Source organism: Hemicordylus capensis, chromosome 3, assembly GCF_027244095.1.
Source record: "Hemicordylus capensis ecotype Gifberg chromosome 3, rHemCap1.1.pri, whole genome shotgun sequence".
NCBI lineage: Eukaryota > Metazoa > Chordata > Lepidosauria > Squamata > Cordylidae > Hemicordylus > Hemicordylus capensis.
Genome location: NC_069659.1, coordinates 294,629,666 through 294,656,840, shown reverse-complemented (window position 1 = coordinate 294,656,840; position 27,175 = coordinate 294,629,666). Strand labels below are relative to the sequence as shown.

At 44.3% G+C, this 27,175-nt stretch overlaps 2 protein-coding genes across 4 annotated transcripts in view; one reads left to right on the top strand and one right to left on the bottom strand.

The window, feature by feature from the left end:
* TBCCD1 (TBCC domain containing 1) overlaps nucleotides 1-239 on the bottom strand; it is a 29,548-nt gene extending 29,309 nt beyond the window's left edge. Inside the window, exon 1 of one of the 2 annotated variants that reach the window (XM_053308046.1) lies at nucleotides 47-239. The gene's annotated coding sequence lies outside the window, so the exon portion shown is untranslated. Of the gene's footprint in view, nucleotides 1-32 lie in introns of both variants that reach the window. The other variant, XM_053308047.1, reaches the window with a different exon arrangement.
* On the top strand, nucleotides 221-27,175 carry DNAJB11 (DnaJ heat shock protein family (Hsp40) member B11). Of its 2 annotated transcripts, none has more exons than XM_053308050.1 (10): nucleotides 221-352; nucleotides 3,355-3,511; nucleotides 6,209-6,306; nucleotides 10,081-10,213; nucleotides 15,199-15,341; nucleotides 15,858-15,940; nucleotides 19,549-19,606; nucleotides 20,834-20,945; nucleotides 21,141-21,300; nucleotides 26,655-27,175. In XM_053308050.1, the coding sequence occupies exons 1-10, from the start codon at nucleotides 312-314 to the stop codon at nucleotides 26,717-26,719; spliced, it is 1,050 nt and encodes a 349-aa protein (XP_053164025.1). In that variant the 5' UTR covers nucleotides 221-311; the 3' UTR covers nucleotides 26,720-27,175. The 2 variants fall into 2 exon arrangements, with proteins under 2 accessions (XP_053164025.1, XP_053164024.1); XM_053308049.1 differs by lacking the exon at nucleotides 221-352 and adding an exon at nucleotides 2,079-2,272.

Genomic DNA, 27,175 nt, shown 5'->3' with positions numbered 1-27,175 from the left:
GCCACCCTGAGGGAGGAAACAGGAGCGCCTACCCGCCTCCGGTTACCTGCGCGCCCTAATCGCCGCCTCTCCGGATCAGGCTGTGTCGTGTCACGACTCGTGTAGACCGAGCTGTTTTCGAACACCCGCTACTTCCTCACACCGCGCATGCGCACAGACTCCGGTCGGCCTTGCGTCTGCGGCAGCCAAACACACTCAAAAGAGACGTTTGCCTAGACCGACCGGACCTTGATTGTGTACAGCTGGGAAGTAAAAAAACAGACACTTTTGTCCTTTTCTAATCTCTATGGTTCCCGCGCATTCCTGTCGAAATGGACACCACAGAGGCGGGGATGCAGCAGCGTCCTCTCTGGTGAGGAGGAATCCCGCAAGGGAGATGTAGTCATATGGCGGGGATGATGGTCCCCACGCTCTGTGAAGACCCGAGCGTAGCCTTACCGTGATTTCGGGGGCAGGGGAGGTGCAACGGCTCACATTTGTCTAAAAGCCATAAGTTCTGATCCCGGAAGTCCCCCTCCCCGCGTCTTTAATTGGTATGGGAATAGGTCAGTCAGGGAGGCAGCGCCTGCTGTATTCTAATGCTAAGTCCTGGTTTTGAAAATAAGTTCTTTGGGGGAAACCCTGGTGAATTTTGGCTCAAACGACACCCTCAGTTCCGAGTCCAAGCTCCAAAACTAAAAGGCCAAGTACAGAGTGGAAGCTTTTGTACTCCACAACATGTATTTTGATTCACAATCTCTTGGGTATGAGACAGGGTGGTTTGAGAACTACACTCCTTTTCATATTGTACTGTTGCAACGTTTTAAGATTTAGGCTGGGAAATGCCTGTAATCCTGTGCATACTTACGTGGTAGTCAATCCCATTTCGCACAGAGGGACTTGCTTCTCTGAGCAAGCAAGCATAGATCGGGCTGCCATTCTATCCAGTCCTTGACTCATTGCAAACCTTCCCCCACAAAAGTGATAAAGGTATTCCCAGCAGCATCCTGCTCTTCAGGGAATTCAGTTGTTCACAACTGATAGTGCGACAGATGTTCATAACTGAATTCTGTTAACGTAGGCTGGAGTGCATTTGCTAGAAATTATTGCTGTTGCTAACATGGAGTTCTCCATGGTCACAAATCTAAACATGTCATGTGCCGGATTATAGGTAAGAGCAATGACGGCCAGCCTTTTTGGCAACTATGTTGTCAAAAGTCAAATTCAGACAGCGCCATCTAAAGTGCGCTACAACGCTTATAGATCCCACCCCCATTTCGGCTGCCTTGGTGTGATTTTGCCTCAGGTCTACGTAGCAGTGGGAAAGCAGCAGCAGGCAAGAATCTGAATACATGCTATAGCCAGACTCGCAGGCCCTCCCACTTCTAGCCAGATGTGCTAGCCCATACCCCACCCCGCCAGTGCCACTTACGCTGCCGATTGACCATCCACGTATAAGAGCATAACTCTTTCAGCTCGGGCACGCCTATAAATATAGACTACAGGGTACAACTTTGACCCTATTCAAGGCATGCATTAATTGGCATGAAATCCTACTTTCCTAGATTTTGGTTTATCGTATTATTTACGATCCGCTAAAAGTTAAGTGGATCAACCCCTGGAAAATAATACTATGGAGGTAGAAGGGTTCCACCTTCGGCTGCTATGTACATCCGACTGCCATGGAGATAGGAAAATATTATACATCTAACATGTAGACATTCAAATAAAAGCCAGAAGTGGGAGCTGGCTGGGAGTGACTCCCAACGACGGACCGTTACCACAGAGGACCTCATTATTAACAGATTTTAAAAGGAAAAAAACAGAACACCAAACAACCTCAAACACTTCGTGTTTGCAGCGAATCCACCAGCAGGAGTCGCAAAGAAAACATAACGTTTTCCTAAATCTTTGAGAAAGTTAGTGCTCCTCCCTTTTTAGGTACATGGGAAAGACGTCATTAGCGCACTCCATGCTACGATTGGCCAACTCCCCCTCTTGAGCCCCCCCATTCGTGCGTCCCAATTTGTTGACGTTTCAAAACATGGTTGGTCGACTCGGGCCGGGTCGCGGGTGAAGTGTGCAATTTTGATTTGCTGGTGGAGTGAGCTGTGCAGGGCTGTGATTGGCGGGTTTGCTTCACCGGGTGCTGCTCTTCCATGCCTCTGGTTACCGGCGGATGAGCGAGGTGGGGTGTGTGGAACTTGCTCGACGAGACCCCCGCCATGTCCCCTCGCTCCCTTGGCGGGCTCCTTCTACTGCTGCTGTGCCTGCTTGGGGCCGCCGTCGCCGGGTGAGCCCGTGGGGGAGAGAAAGGGGGAAAAAAGAAAAATCTCGGTTCCTTCTCCTGATCTTCCTCCTCTGGTGGCTGCGTGGAGCCTCACTATAGGGTGGAGCCCCCCCTCCCCGCCCGCCCAAGGCCCGTGAGGAGTGGCCGGGATTGTGCTTCAACGCGCCCCTCCTGCGTGGCACCTGCCGGCTTCTCAGTCCCCTAGGATTGCTCTCTTTTCCTCCCGTTCTCCTTCCCCTTCCCGGATGTGGACGAGGGCAGGTTTTATATGCCTTTCATAGCTGGTATTGACGGGCATTTGAGAGGTGCTGGCTGTCATGCCAGAGCGCTGAAGGGAGTTGAGAAAAGCTCTCTCTGCTGACATTTGCTCTTCTATGCAGATGTTAAAAGACAAGAACTTGTTATCTGTTGTGGTCCTCGCCGGCCTGCCTACGCACACTGGCTCTAGAGTCAGTGCTAGGATCTGTGAGCCCTGGGACAAAAATGTTGGTTTGCATGTAACTCTCACAACCTTTGGCCTGCCTTCCCTTTAATGTTGGGTGAGAGATGGTTATGCTGGTCAATGTGTGCTGAAAGGAAATGTCTTCCAGTTGTGGCTAGTAACACCTTTTGGTAACATCTCTCACTTGCTTCCTCACTACATTTACTATGTAGTATTCTGGTAGTATTTCTGCTAAGGCATTCAAAGTGGTTTAAAGCATGGGGGGGGGCAATATTCTCTCATGTCACTAGTGGTCTTTTGATATCTGTTCTCTAACTCCCTCTCTCGTGCTTCTTGGGACACAAAGGTCTTCAGTAGCACTTGGAAGATGTATGTTAGTCTGCATGCAAGACAATTAGTACATTTAGTGCTCATATAGTGTTTGTGTTCATATTAAAACAGTACCCCCTGAACTTGCTGTGTCTGGCTGGCAGTCCTGATGCTGCCTTGTAGGCACTATACTGCTACCCCCTAGATGTGATAGTTGCTAGGCTTACTGTGATTGTCCACATCAATGCATGAGGAAAGGGAATTGAACTCTCCTGCTGTCCCATAGCATGAAGAGGGCACAATGATGAACTAGCTTCATGTGTGTATTTTACAGGAGAGATTTCTACAAGATCTTGGGAGTGCCTCGCAGTGCATCTGTTAAAGACATTAAAAAAGCCTACCGAAAACTGGCCCTGCAGCTTCACCCAGACCGGAACCCTGATGATCCACGTGCACAGGAGAAATTTCAGGATCTTGGGGCAGCCTATGAGGTCAGTGCATTTATGAACAAACAACTTGTGCCCAGAACCTGTGCACCTGCTGCTCCTGTATCATTATCTCTGCTTTTTAGTGAAACCGTGGTTGAGTTGGCATTAATTGAAAGCTGTCAGAAAAGAAAACTGTTGTGGTGAGGAGGATGAAGTAGGGGTTAGGGGGAAAGGGAGGGTCATTAGGATACTTTGTTCCTGAGAGGCCATCATTATCTCCTCTCCGATTTATTATTTGTATATGAAAATGATTCTGGTGTGGTCTTAAACTTGATGGATTTTTGCAACTCTGTCTTCAGATATGCCAGTTTGAGGGGGGAAAGTAAATCTGTCAGTTAATGGGCAACTTTCTGTATTGTAAACAAACGTATAATAATAGTTTTTCCAAGTATAAAACCATCTGTTAGAATACTTTATCAGTGTTTAATTAGTATGTTCTTTCAGATGTGTTTAACTAGTATAGTGAGTTAAACACCTTAAAGTTAATGATTGATCAACTAAAACTGAAGACTGGTGGATGGCTGAACTTAGACTACTTTGAGAGCCACATAGATTGTTGATCCTTAGACCAGCTGACAGCTCCTGGGAGCCCAGAGTGAGCTCTCTTCCTTAACCCCTTATTGCTTTGGCAAATCTCTCTTGTTATGGCAAATTCTTGCGTTATTTTTATGAATGCAAGATGAGGCTCATGTACAAGGATTTATATTTTAATATTGGGGGGGGGTGTGTCATCCTAATGATTGGTTTCTCGGTGTCTCTTCCTAGTTGAAAACTCTGGATGAAAACTCTCACAGCAATTCATATGACACACAAATCAAGCTCAGGACCAGCAAATTATTTGACTGGGGCGGCGGGTGGTATTGAGCAGAAGTTTCTAAACACTTTCCGCATTGTTCTTATCACCTGTATCAGCTTTTTCTAAATCTCAGAGGTATTCCTCTAATGTGAACTGGAGAGAACAGGACTTCCCCTTAGTGGTTTTTCAGCTGCCCTTGTGGAATATATCCTTTAAATGCTTTGTTTAGTGTTTAAATGTTATACCACAAAATGTTTTGTGATATAGTTGGACAACAAACTATGCTTCAGAAAAATCTGGGCTAAATTACCATAATGTATTGTATGTTGGACTGCCCTTGAAGACCAATTGGATCAACTGGTACGAAATATGGCAGATTAACTGGGACTGAGAAATGGGACATGCCAGAATTGAAATAGTTTCCTTGGCTGCTAGTTTCCAGGTTCAGTTTCAGGTGAGGGTCTTGGGCTTTAAAGCTCAAAGACCGGGACCAAGGTATCTTACTGAATAATTATTTTCTCCCACATAAATATGCCCATTAGTTAAGATCTTCAAAGGCCCTTCTGCAGGTACCCCTACCTTTGGTATGGGCTGTTGGATAGTGACTAGGAGGGCCTTTTCTGTGGTGGCACCCAAACTCTGAAACTCCCTGACGTGCACTTTTGGCACCTTTTTAACTATCTTTTAGGCATAAGGAAAATTCCCCCAGTTCTTAATGGCACCTAAGGGCTTCTTATGATGGTTGGTCCCTTCCTTTTAAATGTATTGGATGTTGCTTTATAGACTTTTTGGTGGTGGTTCCATCTCATTGCTTGTGGCACTTGTTTTCACTGTTTTTATATTGTATTTGTTAGATGCCTTGAGCAAAAGGAAGGACATAAATCCCTCAAATTAAATAAATAAATGAAATAAGCAAAACTTTTAACAGGTTGTACAGATGATGGGGGTGGGGTGGGGGAAGCTCTACAAAAATAGGAATGTCTGCTGCTTATGCTAAAATGAAGTTCTGCTCTAAAACATTAAATTTAATTATGCCGAGCGTAAGCCTTCTAATGTGAGACAAAGGCTAAGCACAAATACCTAATTCAAAGGCACTGTGTTTTGCAACCCTGCCTACTATTTTATCACTGTGTTATAGGTTACACTTGAACATGTAGTCAGGGACAAACATGCTTGCACATTTTTTGGAAGCTGTTGGCTCCTGACTGTAGTATCTATGATACTACAAGCATTAATTAATAAATTTTATGTCCGGGGCAGGGGATGCTATGCCTGGAGTTAATATTCTTCTCCATTCAGCTAGTCCAAGAATAACTGTATTAAAAATCTTCCTTCTGACAATGCCCTCACACTTATATTAGTCTGTTCATTTTAGGATGCAATGAGGCCTTTATTTGGCTGGTCATAATAGATGGATCTAAGGCCTCTGTTGCAGATATTCTCCTGGCAGAAATCTGTAGAACATGCTTCCACTTAAGTACTTACAGCCGCTGTTCCCTCTAACTGGGATTCTCAGATGTTGCTGACTACAACTCCCAGCATCCCCAGCTGCAGTGGCCTTTGGCTGGAGATTCTGGGAGTTGTAGTCAACAACATCTGGGAATCCCTGTTAGAGGGAACATTACTTACAGCGTCCAGTGTGGGTTCGGAAGTCTTGCCCTGGCACTTCTCTGGTATGCCAGATCACCCTTCTACCTGCACTCATCACGCTTAGGGCATTTGTCCAAAAAGATGAACCACAGAGGCTTTTAAGACTGAACAGGATATAAAATGTGGACGCATTTAGGATCAGGATGTGAATTCTAGAAACATACCAAGCTAGCTCTATGGGAAATGGGAGCAGTGTAGTTGTTCCCCTTGGAGCTTTGTCTCATCCACACATGGTATGCTATTATCTCTTGCAGGTGTTGTCGGATGAAGAAAAACGAAAGCAGTATGATGCATATGGAGAAGAGGGATTAAAGGAGGGTCACCAGAGTTCCCATGGAGACATTTTTTCACAGTAAGTCTGCTTTGATCTTTCATATTATTTTGCACAACAGAGAAAGCTGTGCCTCAAACATAGCGTGAAGATATTAGTATTCCTTCACTAATGCCGGTATGATTACTATAGCTTATAGCTTTTATCTTGTATCCTGCAGTTGTATTTCATTCCTTGCCTCCGGTGGGCAATTTAATTATTGGAGCAGAGAAACTATTAGCGATTGGCTCCTTGAATGGGATGCCAGTAGAGATGCTGCTGCGGTTCAAAGTTCCCATCCTGGTACTGCCTTTATAAGAAATATAGAAGTCTCTCACAGTATCTGGTTAATATTATCAGTGCACCACTGAGAAGAGCTTTTCCTGCTTTCTGTTACCAGACTATGCTCTCAGCATATCTTGAAGGGAGATTTTGCAATCTCCCAGTGGAACAGCGCATTTGTCCTTGTGGCGCTGGTCAAGTGGAGAACATCATCCACTACGTCCTTTATTGTCCTATTTACAAAGTGATCAGCGGAAAACACTGATGATAGATAAACTTAATGGGTCATATGTAGAACGTTTGAGCTATCTTTTTGTGGATGAGATTCCATATGTCAGTTGTCAAGCTGCCACCTTCACTTTGCTTTCTTTTAAATTCAAAGAAATTTATATTTTCTAAAACGTAGCTTTGGTTTTAGTTCAGCCTAAATGATGTAACTTTTTGGTGTCTTGTATTTTTTCTTCTATTATTTTACAACCTGTGATCACAACAATAAACTTATTACTTACTTACTATAGCTTACGTTTACCATGTGATTCTCAGGCCTAGCCAAATATATTAATCTGGTTGAACATGCACAATTGTTAGTGGCTGACATACCATGTGGGCAGCTGCAAGCCAGCCATGAGCCCGTCCTTGCCTCCAGTGGAGGCAAGGGAGGCACTGTGCATACTCAGCCATGCGTAATCGCTGCTTCACCACAACTGTCATTATTCCCAATGGCAGTATTGGCAGAACAGGGATTTCTCACAGCTGAGTGTGCACAGAGCCTCCACTGCCAACAAGGATGAGGTTTGGGCTGGCTTGCAAGCTACCCACATGCATCCCTCTTGGATGGGCAGCATGGTATGTGTCTGACTGAAAGATAAATCTGGAATGCATTGCCCTTTTGAACGTTATTTACATTTTAGAAGTTCATCAGCCACACTTGGCAAATGTGAACATGCTTCCCAGATGCTCTAGGTTTATGGCATCTACTGAAAAGCCACTTGTTTATGATATTGGCTTTTTATTTTCTTAAAATAACTGAACCATTTATTAGCTTTGTTAATGAATGCAGAATCTTTGGTTAAAACTGTACTGTTTGACTATATCTGTATAACTACACAAAGTTTGGTTATGTGTTTGCAACTCATCAGTTGCAGAGTATAAACTAGGAGCCAGGCAGTCTTGAATTCACAACAACTTTGCCATGAACACACTGGGTAGCCTTCCATCTGTAATATGAGGATAATACTATTTTACTAGGTTGTTCTGCGATCACTGAAATGTATATGCTGTGAGCACATAGAAAAAGCATAAATACTAAGTAACTATAATTATGAATTTCACAGTTATGAAGTTCATAACTTCCTGAATCATAGTACTTGGAATCAGAATTGGAGGAGATCCAATAGGTTGGTTGGTCAATTGGTTGCCTTAAGTTAGGACAACAACCTGAAAGAGATTGAAACTGTTGCTGGAGTGAAATAGGGTCAAGTTTGGAAAAATATAATGTTGTAACCACATTTTTAGCCAAAAATATATTGATCTTACTGAATGGGATCTAATTGCTTGGGGAGACAAGAGTACAGTGGTGGTATTATCGGTCAAGGGCATAGTGGGTTTTTAACCTCTCCTTGGCATTGTACTTGGATAATTTTAGATGTCTTGGATAGGTTTTGGGGCTTATTCGGAGTATCATTTATTATGTTAGTGGTGTGGAGTGTAAAAAGTTGAACATCTGACTGTTCTGGCTCTAAAGAATGTGCTTATTGGAAAAGTCAGCTGTTGCAATTGAGTGTTGGGATTTAACAGGTACTAAGATGCCAGTCAGTACACACTCAAGCTTGCATTACAAGTGAAGGTTGTAACATGTTCTTATGGCATTAGATCCCTTTACTCCATTGAACAGACCTATATTGAAGCCATACTGTTCAAGTGACTATAACATTCTCGTTAGGTAAGTGTTAACTCTTCTGATGCAGATGGTCAGTCCATTTGGCCAACCAAATTTGCTTCTCCTTCCTGAGAGGGGTTCACTCCCACTTCTTGCTGATCCCCCAGAGGCAATAAAGCCCATCACGTTGCTCAAATGGAGGGTGGTTCCCAACTTCAGCCTGTTCATCAATTTTATGGCTAATATCTAGATCTAGATAGCAGAATCTAGTTCTAGATTTTAGAACCAAAACGTTCTAAACCCTCATCAAAGCCTTGTTTGAACAAGGCTCCTTGTATCTAGCAACTCACCTGGAAAGTGATATTCCTAGCTGTCACCTTGTAAGCCAGAAGTGTGAGTGAGCTAGGAGCTCTGTCAGTGAGAGAGGAGCCCTGGATCTTCTATGCAGATGGGGTGGTGGTTGTGACTGGATATAATTTCATTAATTCCACAAGAGCAAGTCCTTCAAAACCTATCTCCAAAATCTTTGCTCCCTTAGGGCCATCAGTGACACCTTCTAGGCGTCTGTAGGTCCTTGTAGGTTTCCCTACTTGTCACCCTCCAGGAGTCCAGGGATCTAGGGTGTTCTCCCATCCGTCCATTAGGAGACAGGTTCTTTCAAGAAGACTTGCTTGGATATGAGCTAGGAGGCACCTCCTACTTCCTCTGTGCACCATTCTTTCTCCTGCCTGCAACCTGTTGGATGTTTACAAGGCTTTGGAGACTTACATTGAGAGAACAGGGATATCAAGACATTCTGATCAAGCAAAAGGCTCAAGGACCTAGGGTACTGGAAGTCTGTGATTAGTAAATAGGTTGGGAAACATATGGAGCTTGCTGAGTGCTCCAATGGCTGTAATAAATATTACAGCTCACTTTCCAAAGTACAGAAACCTCCACCAGTGCTCAAATCAAGGACGTCTGCAGGGCATCCATGTGTATCTCTCTTTGTGCACTGTTATAAAATTGACACATGCATTTCTGCAGACACCTTTCATGAGCTGTATCTAGTAACAGATCCCCTAAACGTGTACCTGTGTGGGCATGATCACTCAAAAACCCATACTGTGATGTGAAGCAGCATTTGAGCATCCCTTTCCTGCCTGCTTTCCTATCACTGAATTGAGAAAGGGAAGTTGGATTTACTGTGAGGTTCTCTTCTGTTCACTTGGAACAGAAAATCAGGCAGACTCACCTGGATGGAGGTTAGGCTACGTTTACTGAAGGTGTGGGCGGATGAGGTTTACTGTCTGTGCCGTTCCCCCTTGAGAGTAAGCTGCTGGATTAGGGGCCTCCTAAATATGTCATTGCTGCTTTTAGTGTCTATATCCTTTTTCTTTTCCATTTTTGTAATTTGATCATTGTTATCAGTGCAGTCCTTACTCAGTTTGGATCTGCCCTAACAAGTAGTTACTATTCCTGTTTTTATTACAGTTGTTTCTTAGCTGAAGTTATTTCTAAAAACTGAAAGTGGGGCTCTTCTCAGGAAGCGGGCTTGGTTAATCATACTTGCTTAAGAAGGAGTTAATTTTTTTGACTATGTTCTTTCCAACCAAAGAAACTTCATGTGTCCAGTCTCCCCTCTTATTACTAACTTATCATTCACTGCTTTATAGTTTCTTTGGAGACTTTGGCTTCATGTTTGGAGGCAATCCTCGTCAGCAAGACAGGAACATTCCAAGAGGAAGTGACATCGTTGTGGACCTAGAAGTTACACTGGAAGAAGTGTATTCAGGAAATTTTGTGGAAGTAAGTGTGTCATCCTGCTTTTTGGTAAAGTATGCTAGCCCGGTTTTTGTTAAGAATAGATGATTTTGACAGAGTAATTGAGATGGAACATACAGCAGTCATGAATAAGAGCCCACACTGAGGCTTTGCAGCTGCTAACATTTTAGATACAATGTTGGACCATGTTCAGCTTCAGACTTGTGAAAGTTCCTTCCTGTGAACTGCAAAGCATATAGGAAAGTGATTAATTGCTGTCATGTTTAGATCCTTATCAAATAGAACCTGAGCTCAAGACTGGTTCAGAGAAGGTTTTTTTCAGTGAACCAAAACTGAACCCGAACCTAAAATCTCTTGGTGGCCTTGAACCTGAACAAAAACCAAACCCCTAATTTTTTTTTAAGGGTAACTGATTCAAAAACCAAGCACCCAAGATAGTCTTTTGAGGAGTGGTAGGAGCTCCTGTTTGCTCTAGATGTATTTGAAGAAGCTATATTTCCCAATGAGCCATCTGAAAAGAAGGTGGGGTGGGAGAACTTTGTAGTCAGGGTCTTGGATTGGCAGTCCTCCTGGTGCTTAGGGGGAGGCCTGCCCATGTGCAGTCTATCGTCCAGCAACAAGTCCTCAGTGTGGAGGATTTTTAAAGTTGGGCTGGAAGATTCTTGTTATCTTAGCTCTGCAGTTACTCCTGCCATTCATCCTAAACAAGGCATTTTCCTGTCTTTTTTAAAAATCTCATTATATATGTATTTGTAAATACCTAAAACTTTTTCTGAGTTTTAAAAAACTATTTCACTTGAGCAAAAAATTATCACCATAGTCATTTTTAGTGTTTTGTGAAAAGGAACTCTGTGTGATCCTGCATGAAATGTATCTAAAGCAGCTTTGTTAGTAAGCCTCCCCGCCCCTAGAAGCAACTTGCTTCTCCCACCCATACTTGCCTACTCCATGATGCTAGTGGGGAGGACAGTGTTTTGTATTGTTTTATAATCTACTTCACCACAGTGAAATTTGCATCTTCAAACAGAACCTGGAAGTACTGAGAATGGGTGCTGCCGAACCTTTGGGGATGGGACAGGAAATCTAGAATGAAACAAGAAATTACCCTGGGTCATTTCCCATCTCATAGGCTTTTTTTTTTTAAAGGTGGTTGCTGATTTTTTTTGTTTGGTCTTTTTAAAGACTGGAAAGGGACAGGCTCACTTACAGACTAAACAAAAGGTGAAGAGATGCACTTGGATGCCACAATTGTTCTTAGTGCATCTAGGCAGTGTTAAACCTACTGGTAAGGCAAAATGTTCTTTTTTAAAAAAATAAAAAGCCTTATTCTTAAAACGTTCTAGGTCACAAGTGGCGACCAGGCAAGTAGATAGGGACAAGACTGTTTCAAAGTGTCTGAACTGGTTACCAAGCCACTTCTTAAAGCTAGTATCCAAATCGGAACTGGATGGAAAAGTTTAAAAAAAAAAAAAAAAAAAAAGCTGATGAACCAGAATGGAACTCCAATTTTTTTATGGTTTGATTCCCTGATGGCAACTGAGGGGTTGCAGTCTTCCAAAAACCACTTGTGTGTGTGAAGGATCCTGAGCTGAACCAATGTGCTTTGCTTGTGCTGATATTTGTGTCTCTGACAGGACACACAGTGTTGCCTGTTGTTTTTCCTTCAGTTACTAGTGCTCTGGTCTTGAGGGTATTAACAGACAACAGGTGGTGGGGCTAATGTTCTGATGGAACAGCTGCAGCAATGGATTGTTTTAACTAAAGCTTATGCTAATTGAGCTTCCTGCCTTGTATTGTTATCAAGCAGGCATCTTTCAACAAAATAGCTGCTGCTGAGTTAATTTAGGTTCAGATGCAGTAGTCTAGTTGTTTGTTGACTGATTAAGTGCCATCAAGTTAGTGTCCCCGTGGATGTTGTTGGGGAGCCAGGTGACTTGCGCTTCTGAATAAAAGTTCTCAAGTAAGCAATCTCTGAGCTATTTTTGTCTTGCTAACCAGATCAAGATATTTGCAAAGTTCTTGTATGTATTCAGCGTTGGATAATGCTGAAAGATGCAATTTTCAGTGTATGAGTGCAAGCATGCACTAATAGGTGTGCATTCATGAAGAAATATGTAATTATGGTAGCTTAGGAGATGTATTCTCCTTACAACAGTGTTTTTTAAACCATAGAGCAGGCCAGGTTGTAGGGGTGGGGGGCGGTGGCACAGGGACATCTGAAGAGAGAGAGACCACATAGATAGATTCTCTCTAGGATGATCTGTCTTCAACTTGGCCTTTAAGGTCTCTCAGTGGTGCATTCATTGCTGTCGTAATCGAGTCCATCCACCTTGTTGCTGGTCCTCCTCTTCTCTTTCTCTCAACTCTTCCCAGCATTATGGACTTATCAAGGGAGCTGGGTTTTCTCATAATGTGTCCGAAGTATGATAGTTTGAGCCTGGTCATTTGTGCCTCGAGTGAAAATTCTGGATTGATATGTTCTTAGATCCATTTGTTTGTTTTCCTGGCTGTCCATGGTATCCTCAAAAGTCTTCTCCAGCACCAAAATTCAAAAGCATCAATACTTTTTCTATCTTGTTTCTTCAAAGTCCAGCTTTTGCATCCATAGAATGTCACAGGAAAAACCATTGTCTGAACTATTCTAATCTTTGTAGGTATAGACACATCACAGCATCTAAATACCTTTTCCAAGACCTTCATTGCAACCTTACCAAGTGCTAGTCTGCAGCGTATTTCTTGACTGCTGGATCCTTTACTGTTGATGGTCGATCCTAAAAGGAGAAGCTATCCATCACTTCAATGTTTTGTTATAGCTCTACCAGTGTTGGTTGTTATGGCTCTAGAAACCCCCTTGCCAAGTTGCAAATTCTGCCAGTCCCTCTAGCAGGCTCTGCTGTAAATGCAGAGAATGAAGGGAAGGGTGTATCTATTTTTGTACTTACAGAAGTTATCAGCATGAGAAACTCACTTTATTCTGCCTTCGGTATGCCCCATGTAAAATCCCACCCCCTGGTTTTCTTGCATGTGCAGATGACATGGTGGGAGGGGCGTTATCTTGTTTCACCTTGGGCAGAGCTTTGGAGCAGTAAGAAGTGAGTGTGTCCTCGCGATTTTGCTCTTCCCCAGCATAGTTGCAGGAGGGGACTGTGACAAGGTTTTTCTGAGCACACACTTCTTGTGTGCTCAGAAGCCCATGTGAGATAAAACAAGACCATCTTCTCCCCAATCCTCTATGTGAGCCAGAAGAGTTGGGAGTGGGCTGGGGTCTTATTCCATGTGGAACTCTTTCAGAAAACATAAGCAAGCAATCTCCCTCACTGCTTCTGCCTTAAGAACGTAAGAACAGCCCTGCTGGATCAGGCCCAAGGCCCATCTAGTCCAGCATCCTGCTGCTGGAAGCCATAGGCAGGAGTTGAGGGAGTGCCCTCTCTCCTTCTGTTACTCCCCAACAACTGGTACTCGGAGGCATCCTACCTCTAAGGCTGGAGGTGGCCTATAGCCCTCCAACTAGTAGTCATTGATAGACCTCTCCTCCATGAAGTTATCCAAACCCCTCTTAAAGCCATCCAGGTTGTTGGCTATCACAACATCCTGTGGCAGAGAGTTCCACAAGTGGATCACGCGTTGTGTGAAATAATACTTCCGTTTGTTGGTCCTAGACCTCCTGGCAATCAATTTCATGGAGTGACCTCTGGTTCTAGTGTTGTGTGAGAGGGAAAAGAATTTCTCTCTCTCCACTTTCTTCACACCATGCATGATTTTATAGACCTCTATCATGTTTCCCCGCAGTCTTTTTTCTAAACTAAAAAGCCCCAGGTATTGTAGAATTGCCTCATAAGAAAGGTGCTCTAGGCCCCTAATCATCTTAGTTGCCCTCTTCTGTACCTTTTCCAGTTCTCCTTTTTAAGATGTGGTGACCAGAATTGTACGCAGTACTCCAAGTGTGGTCGCACCATAGTTTTGTATAAGGGCATTATAATATTAGCTGTTTTATTTTCAATCCCCTTCCTAATGATCCCTAGCATGGAATTGGCCTTTTTCACACCTGCCGCACATTTAGTGGACACTTTCAACGAGCTGTCCACCACAACACCAAGATCCCTCTCCTGGTCAGTCACCGACAGCTCAGATCCCATCAGCATATACTTGAAGTTGGGTTTTTTTGTCCCAATGTGCATCACCTTACACTTGCTAACACTGAACCGCATTTGCCATTTTGTCGCCCACTCCCCCAGTCTGGAGAGATCCTTTTGCAGCTGCTCACAATCTGTTTTGGATTTCACTACCCGGAAGAGTTTGGTATCATCTGCAAATTTGGCCACATCGCTGCTTACCCCTGTTTCTAGCTCATTTATGAATAAATTAAAAAGCAGCAGTCCCAGTACAGATCCCTGGGGGACCCCACTCCTTACTTCCCTCCATTGTGAAAACTCTCCATTTATACCTACCCTCTGTTTCCTGTCTTTCAACCAGTTAGCAATCCACACATGTACTTGTCCCCTTATCCCATGACCGCTAAGTTTCCTCAGGAGTCTTTGATGAGGAACTTTGTCAAAAGCTTTTTGGAAGTCCAGGTAGACTATGTCAACTGGATCACCTTGATCCACACACTTGTTGACACTCTCAAAGAACTTGAAAAGGTTGGTGATGCAAGATTTACCTTTGCAGAAGCCTCTCCCAGCAGGGCCTGTTCTTCTATGTGCTTTACAATTTTATCCTTGAGGATGCTTTCCATCTACAAAATCAAAGCAAAGGGTGCTGGATTCCTCCAGTCCCCCCATTCCTTTTATTATGCACACATTGGCAGCAACCAGAAATTCATTATTGGGCCAGAATTTTTAAATTACTGCTCAGATCGTTGCATATACTTTGGACATCATTGAAATAAATGCTGGCTATAGTTTAATTCAGCAAAATGTCAGAAAGAGAAGGCCAAGAATGTTGCTAGGTGACCTTGTTTTTTGGTATGTGTGTGTTTGAGATAGAAAGGTTCTGTGTCTCTTTTGCAGGTGACTCGAAACAAACCAGTAGCAAGGCAGGCACCAGGCAAGCGGAAATGCAATTGCCGGCAGGAGATGAGGACGACCCAGCTGGGCCCAGGGCGTTTCCAGATGACCCAAGAAGTTGTCTGTGATGAATGTCCCAATGTCAAGTGAGTCTGAGGTTCTTAGGCTATTTGTGATATGAGTAGTTGCTAATCATTTATGGCTCTTGAGGGGAGGGAGTGGTTTCATTACCAGTATGAGCCACATGGTGGTGTAATTGATTGCTAATCTATAAGAATAAAAGCAGGAAAGAGAAGCTGTTTAAATGGAAAAAGCTTCTGGATTACTCATTCAGCTGGAGCTTAATAGCTGCCCCATCGGGCATCTGTACAGCTTCCTGAAAGAGCTTGTCCTGCCCTCTTGGAACTTGTGAATGCTCCCTGTAGTATTCTTGCAGAGGATTTTTTGAGTCACTTAGAAATGCCCTGAGCCTGGCTGGGTTTTGGAGGAATGATGGAGTTGGCTCAGCAGCACTTTGCTGCAAAGCATGCCCTACAGGTACACAGTGTGGCCTGAGTGGGGAAGGAAAGCAAGGAACTCTTGACAGCCCAGTCACTCTTTGGGAAACTCTTGCTTCGTATAAGTGTGTTTTCTGTTTGCTACCTTTCTCTCCTGTTTCTCAGACTTGTGAATGAAGAGCGAACCCTGGAAGTGGAGATAGAACCTGGTGTGAGGGATGGCATGGAATATCCCTTTATTGGGGAAGGTACAACATTTTCTTTTTTAAAAATTTTGTTTGTGGTGTTGGAGCTGGGGTGGTAAAAAGCCTCAGGGCAATTTTTATTTATTTATTTTATTTATTTATTTTTGCATTTATATACCGCCTTTCATTAAAAAGATAACCCCAAGGCGGTTTACAAAAGTTAAAAACATACAATAAAAACACAATAAAAACATCATGTTAAAAGTACAAAAACATATAAAAACAGGCATAAAAACAACACAACAAATAGGAACACAGAGAAGCCGCAGTAAAAAACAATCATGTAAAAGCCTGGGTAAAAAGCCAAGTCTTTAAAAGCTTTCTAAAAGCCGTGATGGAGTCCGAGGAACGAATGGCCACTGGGAGAGCATTCCAGAGTCTGGGGGCAGCAACAGAGAAGGCCCTGTCCCGAGTGCACGACAACCGGGCCTCCCTCATTGTCGGCACCCGGAGCAGGGCCCCCTCAGATGTCCTCGTCCAGCGGGCAGCAACCCTTGGGAGCAGGCGGTCCCTCAAATACCCTGGGCGCAAACCATTTAGGGCTTTAAAGGTCAAAACCAGCACCTTGAATTGGACCCGGAAACGAACCGGCAGCCAGTGCAGCTCTTTCAAAATGGGGGTGATATGTTCCCAACGGGCAGCTCTGGATAAAACCCTCGCTGCCGCGTTTTGCACTAGCTGCAGTTTCCGGATATTCTTCAAGGGCAGCCCCACGTAGAGCGCGTTACAGTAATCCAGCCGCGACGTGACTAAGGCGTGGGTAACCGTGGCCAGATCTGCCTTCTCGAGAAAGGGACGCAGCTGGCGCACCAGCCGAAGCCGTGCAAAGGCACCCCTGGCCACCGCCTCCACCTGAGCCTCCAAAAGCAGAGCCGGGTCCAGTAGTACCCCCAAGCTGCGTACTTGCTCCTTCAAGGGGAGTGCAACCCCATCCAGAACCGGTAAAATCTCCTCATCCCGATTGGCTCTCCTACTGACCAACAGTACCTCCGTCTTATCCGGATTCAGTTTCAGTTTGTTAGCCCACATCCAACCCATCACGGCCTCCAACCCCCGATTCAGGACATCCACCGCCTCCCTAGGATCAGATGACAAGGAGAGATAGAGCTGAGTGTCATCCGCATATTGCTGACAACTCAGTCCAAATCTCCGGATGACCTCTCCCAGCGGCTTCATGTAGATGTTAAACAGCATGGGGGACAAGACCGATCCCTGCGGGACCCCACAGGCCAACGGCCACGGGGCCGAGCAGTAGTCCCCCAGCACCACCTTCTGAACCCTCCCCTCAAGAAAGGACCGGAACCACTGCAACGCAGTGCCTCCGATTCCCATACTCGAGAGGCGGCCCAGAAGGATACCATGGTCGATGGTATCGAACGCCGCCGAGAGGTCCAGCAGAACCAACAGGGACGCACTCCCCCTGTCTAGTTCCCGGCGTAGGTCATCCACTAGAGCGACCAAGGCAGTCTCAGTCCCATACCCGGGGCGGAAGCCAGATTGAAAAGGGTCCAGATAATCCGTATCATCCAAGACCCTCTGCAGCTGGGACGCCACCACACGCTCCATCACCTTGCCCAAAAAGGGGAGGTTAGACACAGGTCTATAGTTGTCCAGGTTGGAGGGATCAAGGGAGGGCTTTTTTAATAGAGGTCTTACCACCGCCTCCTTGAGGCACGATGGCATCCTGCCCTCCCTTAACGAAGCATTAACGATCACCTCCAGCCATCTACCTGTCCCCTCCCTGGCAGCTTTTATTAGCCATGAAGGGCAAGGGTCAAGAGCGCACGAAGTCGCCCGCACACTGCCCAGGATCTTGTCCACATCCTCAGGCCGCACCAACTGAAAAGAATCCAACACAACGGGACCAGATGGTACCAGAGGCACGTCTGCCGGAACTGCCAAAACTCTGGAGTCCAGGTCAGCACGGATGCAAGCGACTTTATCTGCAAAGCGACAGGCAAACCGATCACAAAGAGCCGTAGATGACTCCTCCCCCATTGTCCGGGGGGATGTGTGGAGCAATGTTTTCACCACACGAAACAGCTCTGTTTGCCTGCACTGAGCAGACGCAATGGAGGCGGAGAAAAAACATTTCTTCGCCGCTCCCACCGCCACGGCATAGTCCCTAAAATGGGCTCTAGCCCGTGTTCGATCGGATTCGTGACGACTCTTCCTCCAGCGTCGCTCCAGCCGTCGTCCGAGTTGTTTCATCGCCCTAAGCTCCGAGGAAAACCAAGGAGCAGAACGGGCTCCACCAAGCCGGAGAGGGCGCTTGGGGGCAACCGTGTCAACAGCCCTGGCCATCTCTCCATTCCAGAGATCAACCAAGGCCTCAACAGGGTCACCAGCTCTGGACACTGGAAACTCCCCGAGGGCCGTCTGAAATCCAAGCGGATCCATAAGCCTCCGGGGGCGGACCATCTTAATCGGCCCACCACCCCTGCGGAGGGCAGACGGAATTTATAGTGCTTTTTAAAAAAAGCTGGTATAATTAGCTCTCTTTGTTTTGGAAACGGTTCTGGGTGTAGAGTCACTGTAAAAGCTCACCACCTCTTGTCCTGATTAGTTTAAGCAGCCTATTATTCTTACACATTCCTAAAAGAATGTTCAAGGCTCTTGAGATATCATATTTCTGCTCTGTTGCTTACAGCAAAATACAAAACAAGAAAAAAATTGGGGTGGGATCTCTGAGGAATAAGTAAACATACAAAACAACATTGTCTGTAATTGGCTCTGTTTTGGATTTTATGTCCCACTGATTTTTCAAGTATAGTTCCCTAGTGCTTGCGTCAGTTCTGGAGAAAAAAGAATGTGCCTCATGTACTGGAGGCTTGAAAATGTCAGCTGCTCTACAAGCTCTGTATGTTCTGCATCCCATTGTTTGTGATCTAAAAGTGGTTTCCTTGCAAATTCATTTTCTCTTAGTTGTGATTTTTTCCCCCATTTTTGAAAATGCAAACATCTAGTCCTTGGGGTTGTAGAAAACTGATTCTGAAAAATGGGGGTGTACTTGTCTGTCACAGTCGTTTGTCCTCATGTCTCCTTCTCCCCCATACTGCCCATGTTTGCTCCTCTTCCTTGCTGAAATATTCCCAATTCTGTGTGAACCTATGTATTAATCAGAGTGAAAATATATTTATGCGAATGTTTGCTCTTTAGACAAGTTATTCCTGCCATGAAACCTTGCTCTTTGGACAATAACTCAGCCATATCGATATGCATTATTTGGAAAAGTGTGTGTGTGGGGGGGTGACATGCAAATTATTTTACCAGCTATCAGATAACGTTTGTTAGCCTTTCATACTCAAGCAAACCAATTATTTATTTATGCAGCACTTATAGGTTTTATGACGATCTCAAATCTGAGCAAGACTGAGTGGCCTGTACTTGTGTCCTCTGCGGTAGCCATATACTGGATTTTATTCAGAGATAAGGCCAGGCTCCTTGTCTGAGGAAAACCATCTACAGATGCTTTTCTTTATAATGGTAGAATATGTGCCTGATAAAAAGCTTTTAGGGAGGGGTTAGTTTTGGCATTTGCTGTTGAGAGAGAACAAATCATTTTTTTTAAATTGGCATAACATACCTAATCCATATCCAAACTTTCTCAGGTGAACCTCATGTTGACGGGGAGCCAGGTGACTTGCGCTTCCGAATAAAAGTTCTCAAGTAAGCAATCTCTTAGCTATTTTTGTCTTGCTAACCAGATCAAGACATCTGCAACGTTCCTGTATGTATTCAACGCTGGATAATGCTGAAAGATGCAATTTTCAGTGTATGTGTGCAAGCATGCACTATAGGTGTGCTTTCAAGAAGAACTATATAATTATGGTAGCTTGGGAGAAGTATTCTCCTTACAGCAGTGGTTTTCAAACTATAGAGCAGGCTGAGGGCAGGGTGGGGGGGCACAGGGACATCTGGAGGGAGAGAGAGTGAGTATAAAGTTCCAAGGAAAGATAAGGTTCTGAAGCAGGTGGAGCCTTCCCTCCCCTACCAGCTGGGAGCTGGGTAAGTAGAATGATTCCTAACAGAGGGTTTTCACCAATCTTGTTGCATCTGTGAGGGTCACTGCAACCTAGTCCCCTATTGCTTCAATCACATTTGGCAAGGAAAAAACCCCCAAGAAGTTCTGTGTGTGGCTTTAGGATAGAGACAGTGATGTCTTGTTACATTGTTCTCCTAACGCCAGTGTTGGATTAGTGCCCCAATCCACAGGTCTTCACATGTAATAGCAGACTGTGCAGGATTTCGTATGAGGATCTCAACACATTCACCTGTGGGCCAGTTTTTTGGGATTGGGGAGGAAGCATGTAGTAAAGTAAGATCAGAAAGGGCACCCAAGTCAGAGAGAGAATGCCTTGTGACACTGTTAATACAGAAGAACTCTCTTTGGATGACTAGAGGGAGACTAGCAGGCTCTCCTCATCCAGCCTCAACCAAGCCTACAGCTTCTGGGGAACACCCAGGCTAATGCCCCACTCAGCTACTAAAAGGTTGAAGAGTAGCGCCGGAAACTATTTCCCTGCCAAATTTTGGAACAAACTCCACAATTGCAGTGGCATCTGTTTATTTCTAATCCTTATGCAAAACTGCTTTACATCTTGGCAAGTGGACATTTTTGTATAGGGATGCAAAACTGCCCTGAGATGGGTGTTGAGGCAGTCAAAATTTGGGATAAATTAAAACTAATTTGTGAAGACCTTCTGCAAAGTCTGGGATAGGTTGAGTGACTTTGGAAACTGGAGTAACAAAACTGCAGAATAGTTCCTAACCCCTCACTCATTTGTAAGTTCACATGCTGTTTATAGATTGGAGCTCTGCAAACGAATATATTGGCCACTGAAGAGGAAGTAACCAGGAGTAAGTATTAATGTTCCTGTATCCTCTTGTCTACAGGCACCCAGTCTTTGAACGAAGAGGGGATGATTTATATACAAACGTAACTATCTCTCTGGTCGAGGCTCTAGTGGGCTTTGAAATGGATATTGCCCATTTAGATGGGCATAAGGTAAGGCAGAAGATTACTTTTATTTGAAGATATTCTACATTATTTTCATGATGCTTGCATCTGTTTGCACTAAAATATGTGATTGTCTTTTGTGTAACTAATCTGTAGAACAGAACCTATTTTAAAATGCTAATCTTCTTGTAACATCTCTCCTTTCCGCTCCTCCCTGGCCCCCACCTGGACTTCTTCCCCCAGGTCCATGTTGCCCGTGATAAAACTACAAAGCCTGGTGCCAAGCTGTGGAAGAAAGGAGAAGGTCTTCCTAACTTTGACAACAACAATATTAAAGGCTCTCTAATAATTACATTTGATGTGGATTTCCCCAAAGAGCAGCTGACAAGTGAACAGCGGGAAGGTTTGTAATTTAAGTACTCTAGACCAGTACTATGATGGCAAGATTTCCCAAATGATTAATAATGGCAGTTACTCATGTATGCTCTTCAGCTGAGAGAGGAAAGTTATTTTGTCCTCCACTATGTCCATCCTGTGTGTTCTGTCAGAGTTATTTAGGAGCATCTGTTTGGATCACCTTCCGTATTTAGATGATATGTTCAGGAAGACATCAGATCTATTGAACTATGTCAGTTTTATGGGTAGGAGGTATTGCTAAAACCAATTTTTTTGTAGGCTATCTGTAGAAAGAGTCAAGGCCAACCTTTTTATATTGAGGCAAAGTGGAGCAGTCACCTCAGGTGATAATGGGGAGAGGCAGCAGATGGCAGTGCTGATCTCCCTGCTCATCCTTTGGTGTGCAAGTACAGTCGCAGGCTAAGACTCAGCGGTGGGTTTTTTGTATTTTGAGTTGTTTTTCATCTTTTCCCTACTGAGTAGGGGTGAGTTATGTACATTGACAGCCCAGGCCAGTCTTGGCTGCTTCCCTCCTCTTCTCCATTTCTCAAATTGTGTGTGTAGCAACAGCAATCTGGCCCATGTAACAAAGTCAGTGTGGGCCTGCCAAATGCAGACACAGCACAGTGGCAGTGTGCACCTCCTTCCCCCTTGCCTGTAATTTTGTGGAGTTGAGCAACAGTTAGGCAAGAATGTCCTGCTTTCCTCCTGCCTTCCTAGTTCATTCTGTTTTCTCCTACCTTGTTTCCAGTGCAGTCCTATGCATGTGTACTCAGAAGTATGGTACCCACTGGGCGGGCCTAATACCCAGGAATTTGCACGAGTCTTTGCCTTGGAGTTTAGTGAGGAAGTAGAAAGGGATGATTACTTAGCATTATTTTAAAATGACGGCAGGAAAAAAGAGAAAATGAGTCTTCCATAAGAGCAGCCCTGCTGGATCAGGCCCGAAGTCTATCTAGTACAGCATCCTGGGGTTGTGGTGGACAGCTCGTTGAAAGTGTCGACTCAATGTGCGGCAGCTGTGAAAAAGGCAAATTCCATGCTAGGGATTATTAGGAAGGAGATTGAAAATAAAACAGCTAATATTATAATGCCCTTATACAAAACTATGGTGCAACCACACTTGGAGTACTGCATACAATTCTGGTCACCACATCTTAAAAAGGACATTGTTGAACTGGAGAAGGTGCAGAAGAGGGCAACCAAGATGATCAGGGGCCTAGAGCACCTTTCTTATGAGGCAAGACTACAACACCTGGGGCTGTTTAGCTTAGAAAAAAGATGACTGCAGGGAGACATGATAGAGGTCTATAAAATCATGCATGGTTTGGAGAATTTGGAGAGAGAGAGATTCTTTTCCCTCTCACACAACACTAGAACCAGAGGTCACTCCATGAAATTGATTTCCAGGAGGTCTAGGACCAACAAACGGAAGTACTTTTTCACCCAACACGTGATCCACTTGTGGAACTCTCTGCCCAGGACGTAGTGACAGCCAACAACCTCGATGGCTTTAAGAGGGGTTTGGATAACTTCATGGAGGAGAGGTCCATCAATGGCTACTAGTCGGAGGGCTGTGGGCCACCTCCAGTCTCAAAAGGCAGGATGGCTCTGAGAACCAGTTGCAGGGGAGTAATGGCAGGAGAGAGGGCACTCCCTCAACTCCTGCCTGTGGCTTCCAGCAGCATCTAGTGGGCCACTGTGAGAAACAGGATGCTGGACTAGATGGGCCTTGGGCCTGATCCAGCAGGGCTGTTCGTATGTTCTTTTCCCACCAGATGCTTCTAAGAAGCCCACAGGTAAGAGGTTAGGGCATACCCTCTCGCCTACGGTTGCTCCCCTGCAACTGGTATTTAGAGGCATATTACCTCTGAGGCTGGGGGTAGGGATGTGCACGAACTAGTTCGGAGGCCCTTTTACGGTTCGATAGACGGCGGTTCCACCAGTTTGAAAGTAGGGGGGCCATAGGTTTAAGGACTGGGGAGGGTGCACTTACACACACACACTCTCTCTCTCTCTCTCTCTCTCTCTCTCTCACTCCTCTGGCGGTCTGTGTAAAAATAGTCCAGCGGGGTGGCAGCATATCTCCTTGTCAACCAATGATCTTCCCCCCTCCCCCCAACCAGAAGGCGCCTACTAGCCCACAACAAGCACTTTTTGTTGAAAAGCAGTGTATAAATTCTTAATAGTTCTTGCCTTCCCACGATCAAATCAACCTGATTAAAACGAAGATGTAAACTAAACACCAAACCTTTCCCTTCCTAACTGCAAACTGCATGCTTGTCCATTGTTCTTTGTTCAAAAAACTCCAGGGATGTTAGAGAAAGAGAGTGAGGAGTCTAACTTCTGCCTCTAGCTGTCCATTCTCCTTTCTGTTGCAAGTCTCTAGTCTAAGACCCAAATAGCATGTCAGAAAAGCTAGACCAGCTATAAGGGGACTTGGACTCTCTTCTTTGTTTAATATCCCACCCTGCAGGGCTTTGAGGTTTCCTCAAGGCCCTTTGGTGCATTAATCAGGTATAGAGCACATAAGGAATGGGGTGTGGGGCAGGATGGGAGGGAGCGAGAGAAGTTTAAGAGCTGCAAACAGAATGCCATATAAGTATTTTCTGGATCCCTGAAGGATGCTGTTAATCACAAAAAATAGTATAAATATATTGTTGATTAACAAACAGATATATAATTTGCAAAACACTTCAGCTTCTCTCTTCAGTTTCTGTGATGTATGAAAGGTACAGTGGTTGCAGTAACAGTTCTAGAATGTCTGTGATGGAGTATTCGGCAGTCTAGGATTGGCTGCTGCAGACATGTCATGTGCTGTCTTTGAGGTTGATTCTTGCTGGGGTTAGTGGCCTGAGAGGAAGTATCAAAAAGTTCTCTCTTGCTTCTAAGAGAGAACTTTTGGCTCCATGCTCTCAGGCCACTAGCCCCAGGAAGAATCAACCTCAGACAGCACATGACGTGTCTGCAGCAGCCAATCCTAGACTGCTGAATACTCCATCACAGACATTCTAGAACTGTTAGTTCCACTGCATCCAGTGGCATCTCTGTTGCAGTGACTGACAAGTCAGTGTGTGTGTGTGTGTGTGTGTGTGTGCCAGTTTTAAAATGTTTGGCTACAGGTTGGTCTAACTTCTTTTTTTGTTATAGTTGCAGACTTTTGATTACATAAGCATGTACAAAAGTCATTTGTCTTGCCCACGTACTGAAAATGGCATTCTGATTGTTTGCACTCAGTCAGGTAGATCACATTGCAAGATCTGCATGTGATGTTTTGTTTCATTTCATACATTCTTCCAGTTCTAGTAGTCTTCAAAGTAGATATGTAACAGATGGATACTGGTGACACATCGTTTTGACTTGCAGTGTTGTGATCCTGGATTCCTGACTGGTGGCTTAATTACAGCTCTCACTAGCAATCTACACAGATTTGGGGACTGATCCAATGCTACCATAGGTGGTTTGTTGATTCCTTTAGAAAGACATTCAGAGCTGGCTAAAATTGGGTAGCTTTCTCTTATTGCCCTGTGATAATCGGGAGAAGCGGGAAGGAAATTAACCACAATGGAATGCATTAAACTTCATTGCTGGTTATGTTGCCATTGTGAAGAGGAGTCTCACTGATTACAATGGATGCTCGGTGGATGTTCAAGTCCAATTACATGTGCAAGATTCTCAGCAGAATATGTCTTTTAAGTTCTTTGGTTCTTTTTTTGTAATTTTGTTACAGATACATTTGATTCTATGAGCCAAGCTGTAGACTGTTTCTTTTGATATGTTTGGGATAACAGGATTTCTAGTTAAGATAGTTATGGACATCCATAGGTTGGTTTGTACAGATCAGCTATTTTGTTGTTGTCAGTAGTGAAGAGGACATCAAGGAACAGAGTGCTTGGATTTTCAGTGGCCCTGTTAAATGTGGATTTGATTGTCAGATGGATGGAGTTTATATGGAACAAACTTAATAAATTAAATATTAATTTATTAAATTAGAGATGCAGTGAAATTGGAAGCAAGAAAGCACTTTTGGATCAATGCACTTGGGAGTTGGGACACCAGCCCTAGGAGGCTTCAGCCTAGAAGACGGCACATGACCTGTCCACAGCAGCCAATCCTAGTTACATTCTATAACTGTTACTGCAGCTACTGTACTTTTCATAGAGCATTGGAGCAACTGAAGAAGGCCGAAGCCAAAATGTCCTGCCCACTGTATTTTTGTTTATTATGTCAATAAGTTTGCACTACTCTTTTTTATTAGCAGCATCCTTCTGATCCAGAAAATAATTGTATGTAGTGCTGTTTGAAGCTCTTAAACCTCTCTCTCACTCGCACATGCACTTGCACACACACCACTTTAAAGAATTGTGGTCTATGTGATCCACTGGGGACACAAGGTGCAGAAGATCTTAAAGGTGTGTGTCCTCAATGACATAAAGCACATGAGCTGTTGACACTTTTTACCTCACACTTCCTCCTATCTCGATGCCTTGCTCAGTCTAAACTTCAGTTACACAGAGTAACACTTTTCTTAGGACTAGCTAAAATATCAAACAATAGTGAGCAGCTTTCTTCATGGGGCTGGTTGTTAAGCAAGACAAAGCAGGTGGGGGTAGCATTGACATTTGGGCATAATGAAGAACCCCCAAGGCTTTCTCAGTTTTCCTTCACATCCTGGATCCCAAGCAGTTCTAGATGATAGAGGGTTTATCTGGGTTTGTATAGCATCCAACAGTGAGTAGTGGCATTCTCATTTTATTAACTGGGGAACCAGCCTTACCCACATCTGTTATCCAAATTTAAAGCTGGCTGCACTTATTTCTTGTGTGAGTTTTCAAACTCATTGAAAATAAGGAATGGGAAGGAGTGCCACTTGGCTCTTCGCTTCAGGTGGCAGAATGCCCTGGGTCAGCAGTGGAAAGTACTGCCCTGTTCTTTTCCATAAACTTTTTCACAGGCTGACTACATCATGACTCCAATCCATATCTGCTACAAAAATTATGAGGCAAGTCCCAGAATTTCCATTGCTAAACAGCCATTGCTGCTTGGCGTAACTTTTAAATATATGCAGCTCAAACTAGGCAGCAGCAAACACTGAGCCTGGATTGAAAGCTGGTCAGGCATCTTTTCAAGATGTTTGGCTTGTTTCTGGTCTGGTTTAGTTAGTTAGCCAAGGAAGTACCATTGCCCTTGTGGCTAACTGTTTGGGAAGTATTTATATAATTGTGGGAAGCTGTGTCCCTTTCTCTTAACACTGTTTTGTGAGACTCTCTCAAAGTATTCGGTGGAATGAATGTGCTAGCTGAGAATTGGAACAGTTTGACTTCAGTTTAGTTTTTCCCCCTCCTGTCTTTTTCCCCCCAGATCTCAAGCAACTGTTGAAGCAGGCATCTGTGCAGAAGGTGTACAATGGACTGCAGGGATATTAAGACCAGTAGAATGGACATGGACTATATTGCAAATGAGTGAAATCAGTGCTGTAAACTGCAGTCTCTTCTTCTGGTCATTCTAGAACAAAGCTGAGGGATGTTGGAGACCACTGAGACCTCTATTTTTACAAACAGTAAGGATAATTCTGGGATGGATCAGAAGATGGTAAAAGAAACGTCCTTATTCAGGATGCAACTGGTGCTGCCTACTTGGAGCAGTCAGGCTCCAGAAGCAAAAGATGTGAGGGGTTTTAACAAAAGTACCAAGTTGAAATTCTGGTTTAAAAATATATTTTGTTGTTGTTTTTCCTTGCCCTTCTGAATGAATTTTCATAACGTTTGTTTTTACTGTCCCTCTATTTTCCCTGTATCATTTGTTTTGTCATTGCACTTCATGGGATGTTTGCTAAAAACATTTTGGCTTACTGCGTTGGTTAAAACAATTTTCTAAACCTC